The 26428-nt window shown below is 44.5% G+C and overlaps 1 protein-coding gene across 1 annotated transcript; it reads right to left on the bottom strand.

Annotated features, from left to right (window-relative positions):
• Window positions 1-181: 181 nt before the first annotated feature.
• On the bottom strand, window positions 182-24229 carry LOC103179477 (RLF zinc finger). The gene is made up of 8 exons (XM_007894790.2): window positions 24175-24229; window positions 12893-13041; window positions 11594-11675; window positions 10754-10889; window positions 10100-10302; window positions 9452-9588; window positions 7287-7428; window positions 182-6036 (listed from the first exon to the last, which is right to left on the bottom strand). Coding segments are annotated over exons 2-8 (6156 nt in total). The 5' UTR covers window positions 12895-13041; window positions 24175-24229; the 3' UTR covers window positions 182-582.
• Between the last annotated feature and the right edge of the window lie 2199 nt (window positions 24230-26428).

Consider the following 26428-nt stretch of genomic DNA (forward strand, 5'->3'; position numbering starts at 1 on the left):
CACGCTCCGACTTTCTAAACTATTCTTTTAACCCAATGCTGTCAAGACGGTCAATCGATTTTAGCGGAGGAGGATAAATGCATTCATTCAACCTAAAATGGGCCAGGACACGCTTTTGCTGGAACAAAAAGAGTATTTAATGAGTAGACTGGTGCTAACGTCGTATTGATCCCCGTGGATATCTAGGTGAACTTTTTTTTAATAGAAAAAAATCATTACAATTTATGATACAAATCCATCAATACAATGCCTTGTGAAAAATCGCCATTTAATTGACCAAGTGTACTATTCTCAAAACCCATACATAAAGGAGATGTAGTGTACATTATTACAGAAGAGCACCAGTTTTGTGCACATTCAAGTTCTTTTTCCGTGAGAACTACTAATCCCCCATAAGTACCCTAATACTTGTTCAGATTACACACGTCATGCACAAAACCAGAACAAACTAAGGGTTCGTTTTCCCAAGTGGAAGCCCCCAGTTGTGTTCGCTTTTGTATACTCTGCAGCACTTGTCAACACTCTATATAGGTTACAGTATAGTGATTTCTGGTTTGCAAAATAAGATTTACAAATAGTACTTTAGGAACTCCCCACACAGAGCTCGTCGCTCTTTTTCGTGGGGAACAGTTCGATCAGGGGAGTGGAGAACTCGGACCTTTCCAGGACGACCACTGGCCGCAGAAAGTGCAGCTGCTTTAAGGCGAGATCTCCGCAGTCTGTCAGTGCCTTGTCCAATATAGTCCTCAAGTTCTCCAGAGTAGGCGACTGCCCTGGCGAGATGAGAGGCTGGATTGCCGTGAAGGTGCTGTGCACGGCGGTGTCTGCGTTGAACTCGCCGTAGCCTTCCTTCCCGGATCCTCTCAATCCAGAGTCGATCCGGCTCTCGTTTTGCGGAGTGTTTGATCTGCAGCGTTTGGTGGGCTCCCAGTGCCACGATTCATCGACCTCCGGCTCGGTCTCCTCGCTCTCTTGGATAAACTTCAGAAACGAGGCTTCGAAGCCGATGGGTTTGTAGGTCGTCAAGTCGAACGGTTTGGGCGGAGGGTCTGCGCTGTCCTGGAGATTGCCGGTGCCGAACAGCGAGTCCTGCGTCACGGCAGAATACACGCAGGGGTCGGTTCTCTGCGGTTGTCCCTCGGTTTCGGATTTCCTTTTCTGAGGCTGCTTCAGCTTCACGAAGAGCGAGCCGTTCTGGTTCCCGCTCTGTTTCACCAGGTTGGTGAGTATCCCTCCGTTTTTAGGCAGAAACACCTGGTTCGCATCGTTCTCTTTGAAGCTCGGGCCCCAGTTTGTCACCCCGGTGGCGCTGGCGTTGACGGCCTTACCGGGAAAGCCTCCGCCGCAGCTCGGGCTGTTCCCGTTTCCCACGCTGCAGCTATGCAGCGGCTGCCCGTGACCTCCCGCGTCAGGTTCGTTCTTGATCTCCAGCTTCAGGGGAACTTCGCCGTTCTGTTGCCTGAGAACGCTGCAGCTGGGAGTCTCCTCGTTTGGTTCGGACAGGACTTTTTTCGGAAGCGTCAGCGGATCGGATCCCAGCTTCTCGCGGAGTGTGGCGTCGGGGTATTTCTTGCAGACCAGGAGACAACTGCAGTTCTGATTGATGTACGTAGCCGTCATTTTGTGCTGCGTCTTGTAGTGCCTCACGGCGCTGTGCCGGCTCAGCACCACCGATCGACACCCGAGGACCATGCAGGGAAACTGATCCCTCAGCAGCTCGGTCTTACAGATCGCAAAGCCGTGCTCTTTACTCTTGAGCACAAAATGCTGCTTGCGCGACCGCCTCGAGTCCTTCTCGTGCCTGGGACACTCGGAGGCGAGCGCAGATGGGCCCCGGTCGCAAGCCTCGTCCTGCGCTGCAGAGTCACACGAGTCGTCGGGATAAGCGCCCGGCCTGAACCTCCCCGGATCGCCGTCGGAGCGGCGCTTCCTGCGACGGCGCCCGAAACTCGACCGGGGTTTTCGGCCTCTGCTGTCGTATTCGAAATCGGACTTGTCCTTCGGAGACGAGTCGTACGTGTCGTCCTCATCGTCTGTGAGCTGCTCCTCGTCGCTCTGGAAGTCGGGGTCGGCCCTTTCCGTCGAGTCGCAAGTGTCCTCGTCGGTCAGGTGCGCCGGGTTGAAGATTTTCAACCGAGGCTCAGCTTTGGAGGCGCCTTCAGCTTTAACGTCATCCCCTTGAAAGTCAGGCTCCAGGTCGTACCAATTGTTCTTGCGGGGTCTCAGTAGTATGGACTTGTAATGGTTTTTGTGCTGCCTCTGCACGTGCCGCAGGTAGCTGGAGCGGATGGAGTAGGTGCGACTGCAACCGTCGATGCTGCACTTGAATTGCAGGCCGAGCTCCCGCTTCACTTGATAATCCACGTCGTGCGCCTGCTGTAAATGGCGGCGGAGGTCGCTGTAGGCGTTGAACGAGGAGATGCAGTCGGGCTGGTTGCACGGGTGCTTTCGACGCTCAACTCCCGGAAGACTGTGGATTTCACTGTAGTGCCTCAGGAGGACTCGAGGATACTGGAAGCGTTTGGTGCAGCCTTCGATCTTGCACTTGAAGATCTTCTTGACTTTGGCGTTGTCTTTCTTGGCGCTCCCCTGCTCGGCCTCCAGACACATCTGCTCCCGGTTGTACTGGTGGACGGTCTGGTAGTGGCGGATCAGGTTCGGCTGGCCCGTGAAGGCCGCCGTGCAGCCCTTGTGGATGCAATGGTACGGTTTGTGATACTTATTCAGCATGTAGCACAGGTTGGTTTTCGCGCCGACTCTCCTGCTGCCTCTGCCCTCCTCCTTGAACTCGGAATCGTCAGCGCTGTCCAGCGGGACCGAGCCGGTCTCTGGGCTCCCGTTCAGGTGCATCTCCTCGGACTTCAAAGATTCCGTGGACTCGGAAGATTCCAGCTCGGTGGTAAACGATTCGTTCGTCGTGTTCTCGGAATCGCTTCCGCTCTGGCGCCAGTCTCCGCATTCCATGCTGTGTCGCGCATTCTCCTCCACCCCCAATAAAGCATAGTCTTTAGACTGGTAGGTGTTAACCGGGTGGGAACAACCGCCCTCGCTCGTGGGGAGCTTTGTATTCTGAGGCAAACAGAGCCTCTCTTCCACTTTCACACCACCCAACAAGGTGCTCGCAGGCAGGCACAGGCTGTTGTTGTTTTCAGTTTTGATCAGTAAATTTGGTACTGCCAGCTGTTGATTTGCATTGCTAGGAACTGAGATACAGTTTATATAGGATAACTTTGCCTTCATGTCTTCTTTACTGAACATGTGCATCTGTTTATAGTGAGTTCTAAGGTTCGTTTTTCTGGTGAACGTTCTTAGGCAGATGTGGCATTTGAAGGGCGCAAACCTGAGTTGAAAGCGGTTTAACTGAAGAACCTTGTCCCGGGCGTATTTGTGGGTTTTTACATAATGGTTGACGAGGCCATCTTTGGTCATTGCCTTAAAGACACACCCTTCGTGGTCGCAGACAAATGGCTTAATGATTCCCGAGCCCTCGTTCGAAAGGTCGCTTTGGGAATTGTGGGAAGAAGCGTTCGTGGGAGGTGCTGGAAGAGAGACACTCCCAATAGAGATCACTCCTAAGGAAGTTGAAGCTGAAGTGGAAGCACAGACCTTCTCATCCACCAACGCTCTCGACTGATCCAACTGCAGCTTCTGCAGAGCTCTGATAAGGCCGTCCAGGTTCGGAACATCAGCAACACTGGCAGCTTTGGCAGGTTGGTTTGTGCAAGGATTCTCTCTTGCAATCATCTCCGGAGTATCGTTGAGCAACGGACATTTGATCTTGCGAGCCAGGTGGCCTCCCAGCGATTTGGGGTTGGAAAACTCCTTGAAGCACCTGGAACACACAAACTTGTCGTCCTTAAAAATAGCCGGCCACTTGGCGTTCCGATTATTCTTGGGCCTCTTGATTTTCAGAGGCTTCAGCAAAAGGTTCTTATTTTCGCCAGACTCCTCCGTTAGCCGAGTTGCGGACGCTGCCGCCTGCTCTTGTGACCCCTGTAATGTGGAAACGTCAACCACATCGCCGCACTCTTCCTTTATCTGCCTCTTGCCCTTGTAGTAACTCGGATGAGCCACTTTCACGTGCTTCTTCAGTTCCTTTGCCAACGTGTACCTCATCACACAGCCATCGACCCCGCAAATGAAGTGATGCAGATGTGCCAGGACATCTGTGAGGTCGCGGCAGTTTTGGTTGGCGGCCCGATTTAGCTCCGGATGCAGCGTTGCCGCTTTCATCATGTCCTCAATGTCGCTCAACTCCTTAAAGGACGCCAGCTTCTCTAACGGTACCAGTAGGTTTTCAGAATAGACGCTCGGAGAATTGCTCTTGCCGGGTTTAGTCTCGCTCACGAGCCCCTGATCTCCCCCACCTCCCTCGCTGCCACTGTGGCAGGAATTGCTCGGACACCGTGCGGGCGTGGCATTGATTTCACCCTCTTCCGTTCTCTGGGCCAGAGAAGAACTGCAGCTTTGCAAAGACTTCCCGGCGACGTCATTCAAGGCCTCGCCGCCACAGAGATTCTTGTCTGGAGTTACGGAATGATTGCCGGCAGCAACCAGACTTTCCGGGGAGTCCGTTTCCTTGGTTTTCACAGCTGGGTTTTCCCAATTTGTTATGCCGTGCGTTTGCAGGTGGTTTTCGAACTCGCTCTTGGAGAAGTAGAATTTCTTGCAGCCGGCGGTGTTGCAGGAGTAAGCGGCTTCTCTGTAATGCTGAGCTTCGTGGTGGTAAAGCAGGCAGGACCCGCTGAAAACCTTGCTGCAGCCCTTAAAAGTACACTTCGATCTGAATTCCTTATGCTGCTTTCTGTGCCTCACCAGCTCCGCAAAGGCCTGAAAGCTGGCGTTACAGTCCATCTGAATGCAGATATAGGGCTGCAAGCCCGAGTGTACTTTTAAGTGAGCTTTAAGATGGAAGTCGCTGACAAAATGGCGCCGGCAATACTTGCACAAGGCCTTCCTGTTGTTCATTTCGAGAAAGTGCCTGACATTATCATCATTGTCCAAGTGGTCGTTCTTTAAGTGCGCGGTTAGATTTTTGTAGTATTTGAAAGATCTTGAACAATCTGTACCAGGACACGGATAACTTTCAGTCCACGGGGACAGTAAAGGTTCACTGGCTTGAGGCTTGGCCAAACCGGCTTTCCCTTCCTCTGTTGAATCACTTCCACTGAAAACTATGTAGTCATTTTCTCCCTCTTTTTCATTTTCTTCACCCGCTGAAGGCTGGGGCTTGGGAGATGTGGCCACATTGAATAGAGCTTGAGTCAGCTTAGGCGTGTCCTCTTTCTTTTTCGGTTTCCTCTCTCGTTTGGGTTTCTTTATGTGTTCCTTCACGTGCGGGGTGAAAAGCTCCTTCTTCTTGAATTTCTTCGCACAAATGGGACACGAGAAGATCCCATCTCTGACGTGCGTCTTGGCATGGTGTACGATTCTGGCCACCACATAATCTTTCTTGCACAGTACACAAAAGAACATGTTCTGGAGCCACCTGTAGTATCTCTCGGACATGACCTTTTCCTTCTTTTTGTAAGGAACGTCCGTGAATCTCTCGAGCTGCTCTTTCATTCTCCTCTCATTCTCCAAATCTTGCATCCTACTCATCTGATCAAAGAGTTCGTTATCGTTGGGTTCGTCTTCGCTAAGTTCATCCTCGGAAATTTCAGTCGCTTGATCACCTAGTTGCCCACGGCAATGTCGTTTCAGAGTTTTCCAATCCCAAAACTCCGGATCGAAGGGCCAGTGGGCTTTCAAGGCCAGCAGGAGTTCACAGCGTAATGAATTTGGTATAGGGCCATTTTCTTCATTGCACTTTTGATCGGGCTGGTTATATAGCCTTTCCACTTCACGGTACGCTTCCAGGCCAGGCTCCAGCAGGAATTGAGTGAGCTGACAAGCTCGCCGAACCTCAAGGTCCTCCGGCATCAAGCATGCAATGGTTTTACAGATTGATATTTGCATTTCTGAATTGGTGTTGGACTGAATACGGAGGGCTCCTACACACAGCTCAATGGAAATGGGGAGACCAGCTCCTTCAGCCTAGGAAAGAAGAGAAAAGAAGAGTTACATTAGCTTCCACCCTAAAGAAGACTTTAGGATCTTTTGGCAGTGTGTCCACCCAGCCCCCCTGACACAAAAGGTGTTATATAAATGTAAATTTGTATTGTATAAGTTGCATTCCATCAATATATTCTATATGAGTAGTAGCACATAATTCCTTGCCAGCTTCTGCACAGTGTGTCACTGATTACACACAACTGAGTAGCTGATTGTGGGGGATAAAATCGGAAGGCTTTGCTCTGACCTTTTTAAGGAAGGCATTTGGAGTAATGCTTGCAGAGATATGACTTTACGAGAGCTGCCAGCTCTCTGGCATCTTGTTGAAGGGACCAATCTTCAGGTGGAGCTGACAATAGCGTCAGTGGGATATTCCATCACATGGGGGTGGGATTGGCACTCAGTCAGACGCTCCTCACCAGATGTACACATACTCCCACGTGGCAGCAGGGGGCACTGTCTCGTCACCACAAGCAGGAACGCTGACCTACATTCTCTTCCCTAAGCCGGAGATAAGGTCCAGCGGGTAATACCAATTGTTAATAATACACCACGCTCCACGCTAACCTTACAATTAACCATTGTCCCAGTGTTTTATCGCTGTAGCAAATTGGGCAACTCCACAGCAGATTTTCTTTGAAAAACAGCTTACAAATTAATAGATGGGATTCTTCCATGAGAGAATCACTGAAAGGCAGAATAGTTGTGGTTACGTCAGCCTGCGTGTTAAATTTATGCAAATTCAACTGAAGGCAAATACGAGCTAGAAGCAACAGCAAGGAACACAAATGCCACTAATTTTAGAAGGGGGTTTATGTTTATCACTGTCTTGGTATGCTTCGCTGCTTTGTCAAATTTGAGACAGCGCTGCACAGAAAGAAGGGATTACTTGGAAAGATGTGAAGCAGAACAGCTTTATACAGTTCCACGCATCAACCGAAACCTTACATAATCAAAAGCAGGAGCAGAGAAACACTGAATACAGAAGTGGTTGAATACTGCGCTGGGCAATACAACAAAGTAAGTGGATTATATGCAGCCAACAAAAAAATCAGGGTCAGTTCTATTCACGAAAACCACCAATAACTGACAAGCAGAGAGAGAGACGACCATTCTACATGGAAAGGAATTTCTTTGGACAGAACTCCTGCAAAATTAAAGGACTAATGTCATTAAATGTAATAGCATTTCTGTTCCATTTATAAAATTAAGAATGCTCTCAAAAATCTTACTTCAGATTGGATGACTTTTATAAGGAAGAATATATGGTACACAGTTCTTGCGCTGATTCCCAATTGCCGACAGCGCTCCAGGAAGGAATCCAAAGAGGGGTCCATTCTCCGCTGTAACTTGCTCCAAAAAAGAGTGAGTTCCCTTTACAGAAAGAAAAACATTTTAGATCAGTGTATTTGAACAGGGACTTTCTGGGGAGATTTGAAGGTATTGTGGATTGAAAAAAAAACAATGGCAGCACTAAACCAGCTTTTCTTTCCAGTACATCTTGTTTCACCTTTTACTCTTCCTCTTGCCCCCTCCTTCCCCATCTTCTGGTCGCGCCTGCCTACGGTCATCGCACCCCCCACCCCACTCCCCTCCAGCTCAGGGTTGTGCTCCGCCACTGTCAAGCGCTCTGGGACGCTACCCTGTGTGAGGGGCTCTACATAAATGCAAGTTGTTGTTGTTCACATCTGGTTGCCTCTGACACTCTAGATAACAAATGCAGACTCACTATTAAGAGGAAGTTTACGTTAAACTGTTCCAATTCGACTTGATGTTTATTAAACATGGTTGGCACTACAATATTCATTCAAGCTTTTACTAACTAACACAATTTTAACAATGCAACAAAGAGGAAGCTGTGGCTAATCCTATAAAGTAGGATTAGTAGAGTTGAGGAAAGCTCGATTTCAATTTACAAAACAGGGATACCAAACTAAGAGGCATGATCGGATTTCCCATATATTTTAATTCCCAAATCCTGTAAAGCAGGGTCAAGCACAATAAATGTTGCATTATGCAGCTGTACTAGTCTTATTTTGAATATAGGTATTTTCGCACCACAAAATACAGTCAATTCACTTTACAGTATGTCTTGTGATGCGCTTTGAGGCATCTCAACGACATGATGAGGTGCTATATCAAATGTAAGGATTATTACTTATTTTATTATTCATGATCTAGGCATAAATGAACAGCATGACCAATTGAAGGCACGGTCCCTTTCAGAATGGGTGTGCCAATGTGATCTCCCCAGCCAGTGCTATATATAGATTCTCCTTCTGGATTCTCTCAGATCTTTCACAGAGGCAGAAAGCAGGAGATTAGTTTATAAGAGCACAAATAAATCCAAAACATAAAGCAATCGATGTCAGACACAGGGCGAAGGAACCTAATAGATGGAAGGTTTACAGAGGGAGTGATTCTTCCTAAGATCTGGTGTAGCCTTCCTTTTAACAGTAGATGTGCATTCTTACTCATGACTGGGGTAAACCAAATGCATGTCTTTTCAAAAAGCCTCCTGATCAGAGGTGAATTTGCTCAGCTTCAGATCAAGGCACCAATAAGGAGATCCCATCTCCTCCTCTAAGCTTATGCCAACCCATCACCTTGTCTCAAAGTGCTCACAGGATAGAACGTATAGTGGTAAGATTACATATATTTTGTGGGCAAATGCAGCAATTAATCTGCGCACAGCAACGTCTCTTTATGAGTGAGTGAGTGACTCACTCACCAAGGAGTGAGTGATTAATTTTATTTGGGGGATTTGTTGGCACAATTTTATTTGGGGAATTGCTCTCCCAGAACACTGAGAAATCCTGTTCATCATTTAGCTGCTGAAATAAATACTGGATTTTACAAATGGGATGATTTAAAGCAAAACAAACAAGAATGGCGCAGTGGCACAGGTGTGGAGAACAAACATCGTCACCACAAGGCCTCCGTTGTACATCAAGCCCGACATGCTAAAATAATCACAGATGAACAGATACATTTCACCAGTGATAGTGTGGTAGCAGCAATCTGTAACAATTATCTCTCGCTCGCCTATGAATAAGATCAGCACCGTTAGGATAAAATTCAACATGAGGGGGTGGTGGGAAAGACACGGGGAAGTGGAGGGAGAAACACTAGGAAAACAGAGAGATGAACTCTTTTGCGTGCAGGGAAACCCAGCATTACATTCCCAGTAACACAGATAACAATAATAATCCTTGCTTTTGATATGGTGCCTTATCACGTTAGAGACGATTCAAAGTGCTTCACAGAATATATGGTGAATTGACTGTATATTTTGTGGGCGACTTATTAAGATATTCTTAATAAATCCAAAGAATGTGGGTGTGCGTGTGTGCAGATTTGGAGGCCGTGTAAAATCTTCAAGGCATCAAGAACTTACCAGGAACAATAGACACTTTCTTGCTGCAGTTGATGGGTCAAGAAAGTTGTGCACAGAATAAAGGCGGTGTTTTCCTGGCCTTCAGACTCCAAGTTACAAATAATGTCCAGCACTTCCTTGCAGTCAATGCGTGTGATCTAACAAAAACAAGAGTTTGGGATGAGACTGGAAAGTGTTTTATGGTCACATTATTCCTTGAACCAAATCATTACAAATTCCAGAAGGTAATAATAATATGCCTTGCATTTGATATAATAATAATCCCTGCATTTGATATAGCTCCTTATCACGCCTTCGAGATGTCTCAAAGCGCTTCACAAAATATACTCCAAAGTGGATTGATTGTGTAGTTTGTGGGTGAAACGAACGTAGCAGCAACATTAACATATAAACGAAATGGACAAGTGGAACTGCAATTTACAAAGTTGATTTAAGTACAAAAGAAAAGAAAATCTACAGTTTAAAATAAAATTTTCCAGTGGAAAACTATCAATTGGGGGGGAGGATTTTTTTTGTTGCAAGTGTCGTAATTGCTTCAGCTCTTACAAGTACAGCATTAACAACAACAATTTGTACGTATATTGAGCCCTTCACGCCTGACAGCACCAAGGAGCGCGAACACGGTGACCACATAATTAGCTCACTCACCTCTTCTGCTGCCTCCTCATTGGGCCCTGTACTGCACAGGCAGGTGAGGTAGATTTGTCGAAAAGTACCTTTGCTGCTAATTTCAGGGGTTTCTGTGCAACACTTTGCAAGCAGCATTGCCTCAAGTGTACGATCGGACTTCAGTAGGTGTTTAATTCGGATCTCAAGGTACACTGGCCCCTCCTGGGTTAAGTAGCTTTTCACTGTACAAACAAAATAATATTTAGTCCTGGCATTTGGTGGTAGCAAAGTTCACATCAGGAGGATGACGCAAAGCGCTTCACAGAATTTACTGAGAAGTATAGTAACTATGTATTTGAGGTCAAATGCAGCAGCACATTTGCACACCTCTTAAACCGTCTTAAAGGATAATAATCCTATGATACTAATCCTTGCATTTGATATAGCGCCTTATCACGTCTTCGAGACGTCTCAAAGCGCTTCACAGAATATACTGTGAAGTAAATTGATTGTACATTTCGTGGGCGAAATGCAGCAGTTCCGCAGGTGCGAAAATGTGCTGATGCATTTGACAACAAATGCTGTCCCACAAACAGTCGTGGATCGAGTGACCAAATATGTTTTTTTTTTAATAATGGATTTAAAAGGAACATTACAGCTACAGAACTTTATGTAAAGCTGTGTTATTCTCACCTTCTTCAGCCTCCACTGTTTCTCGTGAAAGAATGCATCGCAGGGCTTTATTTCTCCATGCACCACCCTCTACAGAAATAGCCAGTAGTGCCTGGAGATCATTATTCCCATAATCCATCAGCACATTGTGAGATTCCTGTCAAAAAGATTAGAGATCAATGATAATTCATCAATAAAGACACACAAATACCCAAAGTCGGTCTGTGTATCATTTTATTTGCTGAAATATAGCATGAATAGATTTTGAACAAGATTTATATTTGAACCCGCTATGAATCGGCCATTTCATTCAAAACATTAATGAGTTCAATTTTAATTTCAAACACTTTTCTCTACACGGGAAGCAAGCACAATAGATATTCTGGTGCTAACGTTCTTTTATTTTTGCGTCATGCGGAGTATGCTGGAAGTTCTGTTTGTAGAATATTACTTGTTGAATAAAGAAGAATGGATCGTATGATAAGTATTGTGTTGTGGGTAGTTCTTGAGATCGCTCTGAATGGGCCTGCATTCACCTGATAAGAGGTGAAGGAGAGCGACAGAATGAACCAAAAATGGAGATGTCTGTAAGGCCGCTACAAGAGGTTAGATTGGGGGGCAACAAATATGGGGTGGGGGAAGTTCAAAGAAATATCGAGTTCCTTCTGAGAACGAAGAATAAATTTCAGCAGAGCACACATGGAAAGGTCACATTTAGCACCGGTGGTGGAAAGTATAACCTTGCTTATGGGGACAAATCAATTCAAAGTGACTTTAAAGCATGCAACATTTGATAAAAAATATTCCCCTGTGTACAACCACTTCAAGCAGAAAGAAGGCTTCGGTCACACATCTACTCACTTGCAATGTCTGCTGCAGCTGCTGCCACACGCCTTGGGGAACCTCATCTGCAGGCAGGGACAACAGCAGCTCAAAACAGCTCCTGAAAACATCAAACACAGGCAAGAACCATTAACCAAGCTCCTTTTATGTTTCACAATTCTAACGCAGAAGAGATTATTTGCTGCAGAAATCAAACATTTTTTGCACCGCTCGGTAAAACGGAGTACTGTTATTTGGTAACGGATGAAGTTGGACACTTCAGGCATTTTATTAATTAAAATAATTATTAAAGAGCGGGTACCGTCATTCAAATGCAGTACACAGCCATTTCACAGGACAGAGGGCATGATGTTCTTGAGAGAAGATATCAGTATCATTTACCCTATCCCCTACTCTTTCACTAAAACCACAGACTGGAGCACAGTTAGTTCCTTTTCCAGTGAAAACCAACCTAACAGAGGTCTTCAAAATTCTGAAAGACTTTGAGAGAATAGATAATGAAAGATTACTCCCAATGACCGCTAAATTAATAGCAAGGGGGCACAAACTCAAGATTAAGGGGCGGGGGGGGGGGGGGGGGGGGGGTTCTTAGAAGAAACTATCAATGCAGAGGGTTATTACAACAAGCAAGGCTTTGCCAGTTGTGACGACTGATTAATATTTAAAAGGGAGTTTGAGAAACATCTGAAGCAAAATATAAAAGGATACATGAGCAAGGAAGTGGAATTAGAATAGCTAACCCCAGTAGAGCAGGGAGTATAAGCATAGGTTTGTTCTATTGGTTAATTTACTTCCGCCTACGCTGTAATTTTAATGATTTCAGCTATCACACAGTCCTCTGCCAAACATCTTGGCCCAAAAACTGATTGTAATGGACGCTAGCAGATCAAGAGACGTGTGAAACGTTATGGAACTTGAGCCTCCTCACTGTGAAGCACATGCTGTTATCGCTACGCTACAATGGTGTCCACAATCCATCACCTGGCAAAGGTTTAACTTAGCTATTACTTCACTGAATGACAGCTACAAAAGCAGATCATTTTCTTAAACTGAGCGTTTAGCTGCAGAAATCTACACAGGACCTGAAAGTGTCCAAATACCATTTAAAAAAAAAGCCTAAAAGGAGCAGCAGGCAGTGCTTTGCAGCAAGTCTGACTGTAAGGGTTGGACATTTGCTCAGATATTATGGCCCAATTGACCATTCGGTTGAACAATAAAAAAATAGAATTAGAGATAAATTTACTACTCCTGAAGGACTTCACATTATTTTCCCTGTATTTTTCGAAACAGACTAATACAATTAAAAAAAAAACTTACATTGCTAATCGACCGAGTACAAAATTAACATGAGTACATTCTGTGGTGAGGTAAGGCCTGGCACTCGTGTAACTCTGGATAGAAATCCGATAGACTTCCAACAATGGCAGTGGCTCCTCAGAAGCTTTCTCCCCGCATTGTACCAATATCTGAAGAGGGGGAATAGAAAGACGACTGATTACGCGTCAGCAATCATAATTCTCAGAGGGTAATGCACAAACACCAGTAGGTCAAGCCATTATTAGTAACCTATATAAAGTAGAGAGGACTTCCATCACTCTTTAACCATAAGATGTTTTGAGTGCATCAATCCCAGGATCACCGATGAAATGCTTTCAACAAACCAGCACAAGAAATTGATAGATTAGCAGTACGAATGCTGCTTCAGGGTAAGAATGCTGCTTCATTTACGCCCTTGAGAAACTTTCTTCTCTCCACCCCCATTTCCTCAACTAAAAGAGATTCTGTGTGGAAGGCAAAAATTAGTGTTTTTTTTTGCATAGCTAGAATTCTACTTTCTCTATGCGGGGGCAGGGATGAGGAACAGAGAGGGAAATATGTAGAAATCATTCACAACACTATGAAAGTTAGAATACACATTTGTGAGAATATGAGCATCTTAATCTTTCCAATGCCGTAAGCTGTCATCCCGAGATAAATACAATTTGTTGTAGTTAATCATATATCTGTTTACTTAACTTTTCGTACAGGCTTCCTGCTGACAGGAAGGAATACAACTGCTGCTCATTTAATTATTTTGTTATTTTAATTGACTTATTAGACGTTTAAAGAGATTGGACGCATCATATCCAACCTTCCTTCATGTAAAAGCTGTCTGAACTTTTCAACTTTGGTGTATGGTATAATATTTCATGCTGAGTTTAGAGTTTGTACTTCAAAATATGGTTAAGAGGGCACAGGGTCACACTTCCTAACACATGTATGGATAAAATCCAAACTGGTTTCTCTTCATTTCTCTCAAATAGGCTTATTTAAAAAAAAATCTAATCCTAATTGTCTGAAGTGCAACCATCGTATTTCAAGAACACTCCTTTTAGCAAATCTGCATTCTTTATTAATTACTGAAACCTTCTTGTTTGCTAACAGTTAAGGACAAAATTTTGGTTATTTTCATCCAATACATGCATCTGATTATTTATGCGATGGTTCTTCCAAGTATTCATCATAATCCAGTGCGGGGAGGGGGCGGCAGAGAGAAGGGAGTGAGAAGCGGCAAGAAAAATGAAGTATGCGGGGAATGAAATAAAAATATAAATATGCTGGGGTGGGGGGGGCGAAGAGACACTAGTCAGTGCTCCCATTTCTGACTGACCACTGCTAGAAAATGCAAATGAGACATTAGGTGAAAATATTAGTGGATACGCCACCCTTTGTTACTCACTTGGATGAGGTAACATAAGGTGCCAGGTATCCACAGAACTATACCTCAGCGCATCATCTGTGCTCTCAGGAGTGAAGTGGAGAAGATACCTAAAATTATTTGAGCTCCGTCTACATGCATTTATCCAAACCCAAGCTGCATTGACTAGTCTTGCTATTCTTGCTTCCTCTCTATGGTGGAGGCTCTCAGTAACCTTGGTTGCCCTGCTGCACGAAAGACCAACAAACCAAACTGCCACACAAATAACCAGCAAATTAGTTATCAACAAAAGGCTGGTTTCATTTCTCCAATTTTGGACCTTTGCAACTGCACCTCACGCCATTCTCTAGTTTAAGGCACAAAAGGCATTTTTTTTGTCTTCCCAATGTACCTTTCGCTGGTTCAGTTCTGTGTAACAACAAGCAAGACATAAGGTCCAACTTGGCAAGCTTCCTGCACTTAGAGACGGTGACAAACTAATGAGCCACTCAAATTACTAAGGCGTTTGTTGTAACTGTCTTGGAATCTTTGGCAAAGCTCCCAATATGAAGTTGTGGCCGACTGCGGAGGAGAGAAATGCCCTCCAGCTCCCAATATCTTAAAGCCAGGTAAAGGAATGTATCAGATCCACAACATATTTGAAACTAATTAAAATATCATAAAATAATAGAAGTCATTCCCATCTCAAGATCTTGTGTTACTATAAAAAACGTCTAGCCTTTGATGACAGCACTGTTATTCTTACGTTGAACCTACAGATCCCAGTGTTATCCTGATCCGGTTCCTTATTTGTAACTGTGACATAAACAGCATCAGTTACCGAATAAAATCAGAAGTAGCTTTTAGCCACGGATTTCAGATTTAGCATCAGGGCCATGTTTGCAACTCTCAGCACCCAGCAAGATAAGCATTTAACAACGGTGCACTATTTAGCTTTCACTGCTGTAGATGTACTAACAGGAGTGGGGGGGGGGCGGGGGGTTTACTCACACTGTTCTGAAAGATAAGAAACTGCTCTCCCCTGATTACATAACTATTTTGATAAGGATGGTGAGTGAACAGTTTTGCCATCCGCATGAATCTGAGCCTACAATGTTGCAGCAGCAAGAGGCAGATAGGGGGAACAGAGCAAGAAAGAAAAACAATGAGCGGGAGAAAGTAGCAAGAGAAACAAAGCAAATAATTAACATTCTAAGCAACAACCCACGCCATTACGCTTTTCCATAATTCCAGCGACAACCATGGGAACATTTCTGACAGACGCAGTTTCGCAGCACGCATTCATCAGGGGCTCTGAGGGCAGCAACAGCTCATCCTCGTCAAAAGCAGACCGCCTTTCCTGCATTAGCCACTCATTTCTGAACCAAATCTAGCATAACGATCAAAGCATGCAAGGGATATCTTCACAATTTGATATAAGGTAAGGGGGGGGGTCCGTTCCCTCCAGGGTGAGAGTGCACATTCCATTCCAACAATCTATCTTTGGGATTTCCAGGTGTAGGTAGGTTGCATGGAAATCTCAGCTTGGTTTGGATTCTCTCAAGCACGGTGATGGGTTGGTTTCCGCGTGTGTCAGACATTCACAATTTAAATGCTGTCATCGCTGCACCAAAATCATCGATACTCGATTTTCAATCCACCACAAAGGAAAATTCCTTATCAGCAATACGCACACTGTACTTTATAAGCAAAGCATAATTACAGTTAAGCACAATTAACTCCATGCAAATTTCTGATGAATTTTACGGACAACCAAAAGAAATGATTATGTGCATCTGAACTGATAACATCCTTCATCTCCAACTCCCAATTTCTCTTCGTTAACAATTATCTGTATCCTTTGCAGCTTCGCTTTCAACCAAAGGATCCAATACGAAATGTAGATTGACACACAGACAGACATTTCTGTACTCAGCTGGGAGGACCTCCTGGTTAGCAGGACCTCCTGGTTGGGAGGTATTTTTTTTTAAACTCACAAGTTTTACAAAACTGTTGAATTTACAATCTCACTGCAGTTTTCACATTGGAAATCAATTCAGGGACGCATGAAATCCACATAACAACAACAATAATACTTGCATTTGATATAGCGCTTTTCAGGTCTTCTAGACCTCTCAAAGCGCTTCACAGAACACACTGTAAAGTGAATTGATTGTATATTTGTGGGCGAACGCGGCAGCCAATTGCGCACAGCAATGTCCCACAAACAGTCGTGGATTGAAAATGACCAATTTATTATTTTTTTGTTTTGGAGGGATTATTATTAGGCTCTGTGTGGAGTAAGAAAACTTGCCCAAGGTTTCGCCCTCTGCCTGGAACCGAACCCAGGTGTCTCGCTTTATGGCTTTTGCTTTCTGTTCCACCATCAGTAGCCGTGCCTTCAGCCACTATACCCTGAAATTGTGGAACTCTCCCTCATTCCCCCACCTTGCCCCCTCCTTCCCCACCTTCAAAGCCTTGGTGCTGCTCACATAAGGGGAAATATACCATCAATTCTCATGCACTCTAAAATAGCTGACTAGATCACCCTCGCCACACATTCTAACAACACGGAAGTAAAAAAAAACTATTTACCCCTGGGCATACACAATGTTCTCTTCTTAAAGGAACACAGCACGTTATTTGTTTCTTGCATAAGTTGCAGACACGATTGTCAATGTAAAAAATGCTGCTTCAGAGAGCAAACCAGCTATGGGAGAGCAGGAACTTGTGGGGTTTTCCTGCCATCTGGCGCACACAGATCAGCTTCAGCAAACAGAAAAACAAACCCTGAAAAGTCTGTTTTACTATAAACAATGTGCACTGTGGGATCAAGGTTACTCAGTAATTGACACCTCATCACACAGGAATGTTAATGTTCAGTGGGAAACTTCAAAGAGATAAACGATTCACTGGGTGTGAAATACACAATAATAAATCAGAACCCCTCTCTTCTAGATAGTGTACTTGACTGAGAAGAGTTTAACTTCTTCTGTTAAATTGCATTGTTTGTACTCTTTTACATGGTTTTCTTTCATAGTTTGGAAAGATGGAATACAATTTTAAATGTTGGAAAATAAACTATTAAAACACCCAAAAAAGCAGACAACAACTGGCATTTATGTAGTGCGCTTCAAGTACGTAGCATCTCAGAGCACTCGAATCGTGCTTACAAGGTCTCCCTAAACAGTTTCAACATTTAGAAGTATTACATTTAGAAGGTTACAATGGAAAACCGAAGAAATGAATAGTAGGTTGCATTGACATTTGTTGAGATGAAAGCTCTCAATTACTCAAACTAGTGAAAGCAAGACAATGAGAATATAACTGCACAATGCAGGATATTGTTGGCTAAAGTGGATAATTTTCACTATCGATAAGAAATAAGTTTCACACACAAAAAGGAAAATGTTATCGTTATTGGAAAAATCACTGACTGGGTCAGGGTCACTCAAGAGTCGATACTCCTCCATCTCAATATAAAGGGCTTTGTTGTGAACTGCATCCTCAGCTCTTGACAAATAAACACAGGGGTACACACATGCCTGTCAATAAGAAAATAATGAATAAAACCAAATTTTGGCACTGCAGATGGTCTTATGACTATACTATCCGCATACCAAACAAGAGAAGGTGGACTAGCCAAAGAATGAAGTTCATTAATCCTGCCAGGAGAGAAGAACACCAATAGGGCGAGACGCTTATGTGTAAGAATCTTATCGAAAAAGTTTTAAATGGTACAGACAACAATGTGCTTAAAGGTAGATTCAAATCTCACGTAAAGAAACCATTCAACTTCCCAAGCACTGCCCATGAAATCAGTTGTTTGACCAAAAACATTGGCAAAGAGAGACGAGGCTTGTTAGTGGACAGCTATTATTGTCTTTAAGTGAAACCCTCAGTTACATAAAGACCATTCCTTTTCCTGAACTCGGAAGTTGACTCCTGACATCAACTACGAACCATTCAAGTAGTGGCTTCAGTTGGCTCGTATGCTACATGCGACAAAGCATGGCCAAGTCAACATGAAGGTGCTAACTACTAAAGCAAGCCAAATTATAATAATCCTTGCATTTGAAAGAGCGCCTCATTATGTCGTTGCAAAGTCTCAAAGTGCTTCACAGAATATATTGTAACGTGAATTGATTATATATTTTGTGGGCGAAACGCGGCAGTCAATTGCGCAAGCAGTGTCCGACAAATCATCGTGGATTGAGTGACCAAATTATTAATTTTTTTGAAGGGATTATTACCCCCGGAAAAGAGATCCGCCAATCGATTAACAATTGGGTTCCTACTTACTGTTCCTCCATTGGTAGACGCGCTTTCAGCCACTACACCTCAAAACTCTATCCCTCAACACCTTCCTTCCCCATCATCAGGTCAAGCCTGAAGACCTCCGATCTGACCGTGCCGACGGTCACCTCTTCCCCCCAGCTCGGGGCTGTGCTCTGCCACTGTCAAGCAGTCTGGGATGCTACCTTTCTTGAGGGGTGTTATATAAATGCATGTTGTTGTTACTGCTAGGTGAAAAGAGGCGTGTGGAGTAACAAAGCTTACTCTTTGTAAGCTTTGTTAAGCAACAGGGTTTTGCCCTGTCCGGAAATCAAACCCAGGTCCTCTTGCTTGCGAGGCGAGCGCACTAACCGCTAAGCTACAATACGCCACTGTTTCTCACAAATGAAAATCCTCAAAACTTTCTAAGAAATCCTCAAAAGCAAACTACACAAGAGTAGATGGTGCCACAAAGACGTGAAACAGCACGCAACTGCAGGCAAGAGTGGGAATTGATTGAGGATACAGATCGCAAGAGGCTGGCCACGTGGGGACACCGTCACCAACGGATGCAAACAAATCAAAGCTCTTAAGGGTTTTTCCTAAAGCTTTCATTTCAATCACACAAAGCTTAATTTGCTAGAGTTCCTTGCAAAATACAAGTTAGTGCAACAACAAGGATAATGAAGAGAAGACATTTCAACGTTGGTTTAAAGTCTGTTATTAAGGTTTGATAACAGGTTAGTGTTCGGGCAATTAACAGACTACACCGTAAATTACATTTCCATCACTGTGTTGATACTGCAGAGGGGGTTCTAAAGAAAAATAAAAGTTCTGAAAAATGCCCCCCCACCAATAATGACTAATATACATCCATCTGTCACTCAGTGATATAAGCAATACGTATCCTGAATTTTACCAACAATGACAATGGAGCAACACAGCAGCAGGAACCCAACTCTTGCATCTTCTGTGTCCTTAAATGACCGCAAACCAAGGAGATGGAGCTTTCAAAGCAGTTACATTACACAGTAGTTTGTTACAAAGATTCCCTTATGCTTTTCATAAAACTGGCCTTGATGCCTTTGGGCTGGGGAAAAGCGAGAGAGAGTGAGTGTGTCTGTGTGTGTGTAGGGGGTTTGGGATTGGTGGAAACAAAACCTTCCCGCTCTCACTGCAGCATTTAATTTGCAAGAAAAATATCAAGTTGGTGGAAACTTACCTTCAACTGGATTAATGACATTGCACGAAGGATGTAAAGTTACCATAAATGCAATAAGTATCACATAGCAAAGTGGAAAACTGGTGATGTATTACATCATTTGCTTAAGACCTTTCCTGCATTCATATGGTGCCTAAACAAATCTCGACCAAAACCATCACAACTGGATGACAAATACCACATGTTGCCAAATGAGACCCAAAGACACATGTGCTCAGCTAACCATTCCAGAACTACGGAACAGTATAAATCCCCCTCTTTTGCGCAAAGAACACCTGTGAAATGATTCCATGGAGAATCATTTCTATTTAAGGCGTTTCTAAAAAGTGCACACCATATTGCAGGTAGACAATGTCAGCTTGGTTTACACGAGGGGCACTAAAATAAAACCATGATTGTGGAAATATTACCAATAATTGCTTAAACACAAATGATTAAGCGCGTTTTGAACCAAATGAGCGGTTTCCACACTTTGATTTTAAGTAACAAACAGAATTTGTCAGAACCCATGGAGGCCATTTGACCCATTGTGTCTGTAACACTGTCACCTGTTTTATTCCAAGTTAATTTTTTGTGAGATGTCTCAAAGCGCTTCACTGAATATACTGTAAAGTGAAATTTCTGTATATTTTGTGGACAAATTGCGCACAGCAGTGTCCCATAAGCAGTCGAGGAAAATTAAATAAAATAAATCAATTGGTACCCATATTCCTCAATGTTTTTACAGTTCACGTGTTTATCCAGTTACAAAAATGATCATATTTAATAAGAAATGATTAATTAGCAACAGCTTTCCAATAATTCATTCATTGAACATTATATACAATAAAACAGAGTTTTGGGTCAATTCGAGCATTTATGCTTCAATGTGTTGCCTGAGCTAACATTTAACACTAATTCTATGATCAATGTCTCCGTCAAACACTACCAAGGAAACGGGCCCAGTTGGTTTTAGAGCAAGTCAGGTCTGTTGGGGAATAGCACAGAAAATGTATGATTCTAGTTTTTCAATGCACCCACCAAAGTTCAGAAAAACTAACCTCTGCTAAGAAAATGCTGCAACGTGATTTTACTACACTCACTCGGTGATTATTTTAAACTCTTTCTTGATTTGAGTTCACAAACTAAAGCTATAAGCTCCACACCATAACATTCTCATTCACATCAGTACATCAATACTGTTCTGCTCTGCAGCAAGCTACGCTGGCCTCATTTACACGGGATTCCCGTAAAGGTTAATATTGATAAAGGATTACAGGTTCTATAGATCTGATTTAGACAGAAACGGAGGGTAATAGCGATGCCATTTGCCAATGTTCACATTACCAACCATACATTACCAACCATACTGCAATTGCAAGTTGCAGTATGCATCAACCCAATGAGCAAAAATGACATGTAACTCTACCTTTGGGCCTCGGCATTTTGTAGGCCAGAGCAGCACCAGTTATTAGCCTACATTACAAGTTATTTTCCAGAGTTGATTATGTATCAGGGTTACATCCAATTAAAACAAAAAGGGCATGTCACTATGGTGTAAGAGGGAACAGGAGCAGAATTCAATCTCTCTTGTTCAATTCCACAAACAGTCTCAAAGTTTCTCGAAGGATGCGGCATGTACCAGGCCAAAACCAATTTCCGTAGTTTTGTCAATACACATATCAAGCAAATCATTTAAAAACATTAACATAGACTTTATTCTGTAATATTTTATGGTGTGGGGAAGAGAAAAATAATCAGTTCAAGCACTAAACTGATTATGATCTAGCAGCAAAAACAATAATAAATTGGTCATTTTCAATCTACGACTGTTTGTGGGACATTGCTGTGCGCAATTGGCTGCCGCGTTCGCCCACAAATATACAGTCAATTCACTTTACAGTGTGTTCTGTGAAGTGCTTTGGGACGTCCTCCCGACATGAAAAGCGCTATATCAAATGCAAGGATTATTATGATTATTATTTTTAAAAATGGCATACGGGAAAAATATCCATAAAATAATAATATTCTTATTATTAAAATAACCATATATTTTTTGTGTTCTGCACTTCAAACTGCTATTGTACATTCTGAGACCATATCTTTCGTGCAGAACTCACTCTATTGTGACATTTTGGAAGTTCTATTCGAATGACCTGAAGAAAGGGGTGGGGGGGTGGGGGAAGGAGGAGAGCAATCTCCTCAGCCTTCACTCATTCATGGTATCGCTGGACCAGAACTTCAAAATGTCACATGGAGGAAGAAGTTCTGCACAAAATGTCTGCTCCCAAGCATACAGAATGAAATACAAAGATTACAGAAAGATCAGAGAAAGTTACAGAAGCCTCTGCGTATAAGATTTAAAACACTGGTGCAGCATGCAGTGCACTACTTCTGCATTCTTGAAAATCAATTTTTGTTGTAAATAGTTTAATTTAGCTTGTAAATTTCAATTGCAATTATAGGCTGCATAGTACATAAACAGTTGGTTCCTGAGATAACAATGAACAAGAATATTTCTGAAATACAGCACGTCACTTTTGTGTTGCAAGCAATCTCTGGGCATCTCAGCTGTGCTTCACAAGAATTTTTTTCACATAAACTTCATAATACTGTATTTATTTGCTTTGCTCTCGGTTCAGAGGAGAGTAAGCAGCAATACAGCACACTCGTTTCTCATGTCTGTCAACTTGCAAACTTATAAATGTCAATTAGCAAGAACCAGTTAGTAGAGGACCAGTACACTGAATTCAATGTTACCTCTATTACAATGCAAACAAGGGCAGAATAGCAGTTAGGAATGGCTTCAAGTCAGAAATGCAATACTTACATTAAAGAAAACAAAATCAATGATACCCCCAAGACGACAAGAAAAATGTCACCCTGCTAAACGAACACTTTGCTAATACGATTGCGAATAACATTCTAAGCAAAAATAGGCAGGCCACCGATTTTTTTTTTAAAAAAATCAAGCAGTGATATAACTCCAGTAACTTGCAATCGAATTAAATAAGAGGTTTTTAAACAGCTGATAGTCGGGAATGATTTGGGAACTCGTATGATAAGAAAAGTCTTGCACGTTTCAAAAATAGAAAGAGCAGCACACACACACACACACACACACGTAAAATGTGACCAATAACAACGACGAAATTAATCGCCATTAGCCCAATAATCAACAAAGTCCTTCAAGTTCCGTTTTTGTGAACCCATTGACATGTAAACGTTTCTCACACCCCCTTTCAAAAAAAATATATACACTGCAGAACTCCTCAGTGCTGAGCACCGTAATACGGTATATAAACAAATGCAATTCTACATAATTGACACACAAGAGCCGCAATGTGTTTATTAAACGATCTGAGCCAAGAAGAGTCGACACGAGTACCACCCACCGCTCTCCGAAACAACGAAACGGGGCAGTTTCCGAAGCTAAAAGGGTCTTTTTTTTGTGTGTTTTAATTTTTTTTAAAAAAAAATATAAGGCACAGAGTCCGCCGCGAATGTCAGTGGATTTAAACCGCTTTCATATTTTAAAATGTTTTCTATTTACGGATCAATTAAAAAAAATGAAACGCTGCCCTTTGAAAGGACTGGGACTGGGTGTGAAAAGGGAGGGGGGTGGGGGGGGGGGGGAGAGGAGAAGTGGGGGTTTGTGTGGGGTTGTATGGGGGGGAAGGGGGGGGGGGTCTTTGTGATCCTGGTCGTTGATGTTGCCCCTTATGGGGTTAAAAATGACCGGTGGGTTACTGTAAACGATGCTCTCTGGCTATTGTTCGGCTGAGAGGTGCTGAAATAGGACTGGGGGGGGGCGGGCGGGGGGGGGGACGGACACATTTAACTGTTGACTGGTCCGTATCCTTTGGCGCGTTAAGGCAACAACAACAACAACAACAAACGGCTTTTTCTTTCTGTGTGGGGGCGATAACTGGGGGGGGGGGGGGAGAGGAGGGAGGGGGTGTGTTCAGCTGTTAACCCCCAACACCACCACCACCACCAGCGAGAGCTGCGTTTATTCATCAGTGAGGGCCCGGGGGGAAAGCCCAGGGGAGGGAGTGAAGGAGCGAGGGGGGAGGGAGTGAGGAGAGAGAGAGGAGAGAGAGGGGGGGGGAGTGAGGGGAGGGGGGAGTGAGGGGAGGGTGTTTATGCGGATTACTCGAGTCGCGGTGGGCGAGGAGGAGAGAGAGAGAGAGAGATGGGGGAGCCCCTGCAGCCCCTTCCTCAGGGCTCCGCGGCCTACTCTGCCGCCCGCTCCCTCCCTCACTCACTCACTCCCCTCGTTCCACCATCCTTTGTACGGGCGTTTGATTACATTCAAGTTGCCTCTCTTTTTTTTTGGAGGGGGGGGGAGGGGGCGAGAGACTATATATATATATACACACACACACACTCACAAACATACATAGTATATATATATATTTGTCTCTCTCTCTCTCTCTGGTTTACCTGGCAGAAGTGCTGGCAGTATTGGGAGGAGGAGGACTCGGACGCGCCGCCGCCGCCCCCCCTGCACAGCTCGCGGTGGATGAGGTGCAGCCGCTCGCTGACGGGCCGCGGGCCCCGCTCGCTCTCCTCGTCCGCCATCTTCCCTCTGCACTGCTGCGCGTAGTCAGCGTCACGTGACCGCGGCTGTGGGGGGGGGGCGGGCGGGCGGCTCGTCCCCGCTCGCTCGCTCGCTCGGTCGCGCGCGCGCACGCACGCACGCGCCTCCCTCTCTTCCCCCCCACCACCACACACACACACACACGAGCGCGCGCGCGCCGAACTTCTGCGTCTGACTCGAAGCGCGACCCCGCCACGGGGGGGGGGGGGACGACGACGAAGGCGGCGGCGCGCGCGCGCGCAGAGAGAGAGCGAGAGAGCGAGAGCGCGCGTGACCTCCCCCCCCCGCCTTTGTGACGTCGCCGCCCGTGACCCGCGCCTTCTTATGACGTCATAGCCCCCCCCCACGCACTTGCGCCAAAGGCGGTCGCGGACGCTCAAAGAGGGACCGACTTTATAATCTATGATATTTATTGTATAGAGAGCGAGAGGAAGGTACGGGTTTATAGTATGGATTCTATAAGGTTCACGGGGGGAGGGGGAGGGAGGGTGTGTGTTGTTGTTGTGGTGGTGGTGGTGGGGGGAGAACCCCTATGGATTCACCGCCTGAGGAACGCTCTGAAGAACGTTTTGGACACTCAGAGCAACTTCTGGTGGACACTGTGCAATGGTGGGCGGTGGGTGGGGGGGGAATCCTGTGGCTTTACGGCTGCAGAGGGATAGTGTAGGTTCGCAGTGAGGGAGTGGACATGTCCGGCGCCTTGGGACGTCCTCCCCGGTGGTGGAAGGCGCTTATAACGCACGTGACTTCGCTGTGATGCGGATTCAAGGTGTGTGTGTGTGTGTGGAGCGTATATGATGATATCATAATTAATAATAATAATAATAAAAATGAGCGTGTAGGATTCTCAGGGTGAGGATGTATGAATTCGCAGTGTGACAAACGTCTAGATTCGTGTTGTGCTGACTGTACAGGACTCAAACCAGCTTGTCCAGGTTTAGAGTCGACGCGTGGAGTCCATTGGAGCCTCTCCATCTCGCCTGGAGCCTGAATCAAAACATTACAGAAAATACAGGTGCCTCCCTCATCACCATAGGGGGCGGCGATACCTATCCCACAAAGCACAGAATGCCTCACTTTTCGACTTTGATTTCATCTCTGGGCTTTTAAGAGCTGGATCGACCACGACAAGCAGCCCAACCCAATATATATATGTATATATATATACTGGGAATTCATGATGGAGTGTAATTGTCGCCGGTGCACTGTAGAGATTGCTCAAGTGTTGAAGCTGACCTTATGTTGCACTCTGCTAATGACCATTGTGCTAGAAAAGAAACCGGGATGCCAAATTGTTTCAAAGGAACACGGTAAGTCACTGGGTCTGTAAATCACATTCTTGGAAACTAGACCCAACTGCCTACGTGTAAAACAAATCTTAAAAGATTGGCGTAGGAACTCCACGTTGAATGTGTCCAAATCCAGCGCCCCCTCAACGACCCCTTGAACTGTTGAAAGGAAGAACAAAGTGAAGCCAGAGCAGAGAGTAAAACACAGTCCAACTGCAAGTGAATCAAGCAGTTAGTGACAGAAAGTGCTGGTACAGTTATGTGATAAGATCGCCTGCCCTCTTCCTCCCCCCGTGCAGCTGCAGAATGTAATGAGATACGCGGTTTTCGGAGATCAGCAAAACCCAAAGCCCACGCGAGGAGAATTGCAGGTGCGACGTTTTTTGTGCCAACGGCACAATATATAAAAAAAATAAAACGCGAGGAAGACTCATTTTCATCTGCAATACATACGGTTAGCAAAGAGGGCGATACACTGCAGAGACCCTGGGTTTCTAAACGCTCTTCCAAGAGGAAAAAGTAAGAGTTCCTCTCGCACGAAAAAAAGGCTTATTTTCAGGGATGAAAACATAATGTTTTTGCTAAATGTCCTTGCGGATTTGAGTCAATTTGACTCGTTAGCTGCAAATATTGCACGGTTTTACAACGAACAGTTGCATTCGGGCAATTGTCACGTTATTTGCAAACTTGAATCCCATTTCATTTCACTTTTGATTTTCCCCCTCCAAAGTCACACATCTCGTTGCATTAATTCCCCTGACATCGAATGTGGTTGAAATAACGCAACCAATTGCAAACCGAGGAGGAG

The sequence above is a fragment of the Callorhinchus milii genome, unplaced genomic scaffold, assembly GCF_018977255.1.
Source record: "Callorhinchus milii isolate IMCB2004 unplaced genomic scaffold, IMCB_Cmil_1.0 Scaffold10, whole genome shotgun sequence".
In the NCBI taxonomy this organism is placed as follows: Eukaryota; Metazoa; Chordata; class Chondrichthyes; order Chimaeriformes; family Callorhinchidae; genus Callorhinchus; species Callorhinchus milii.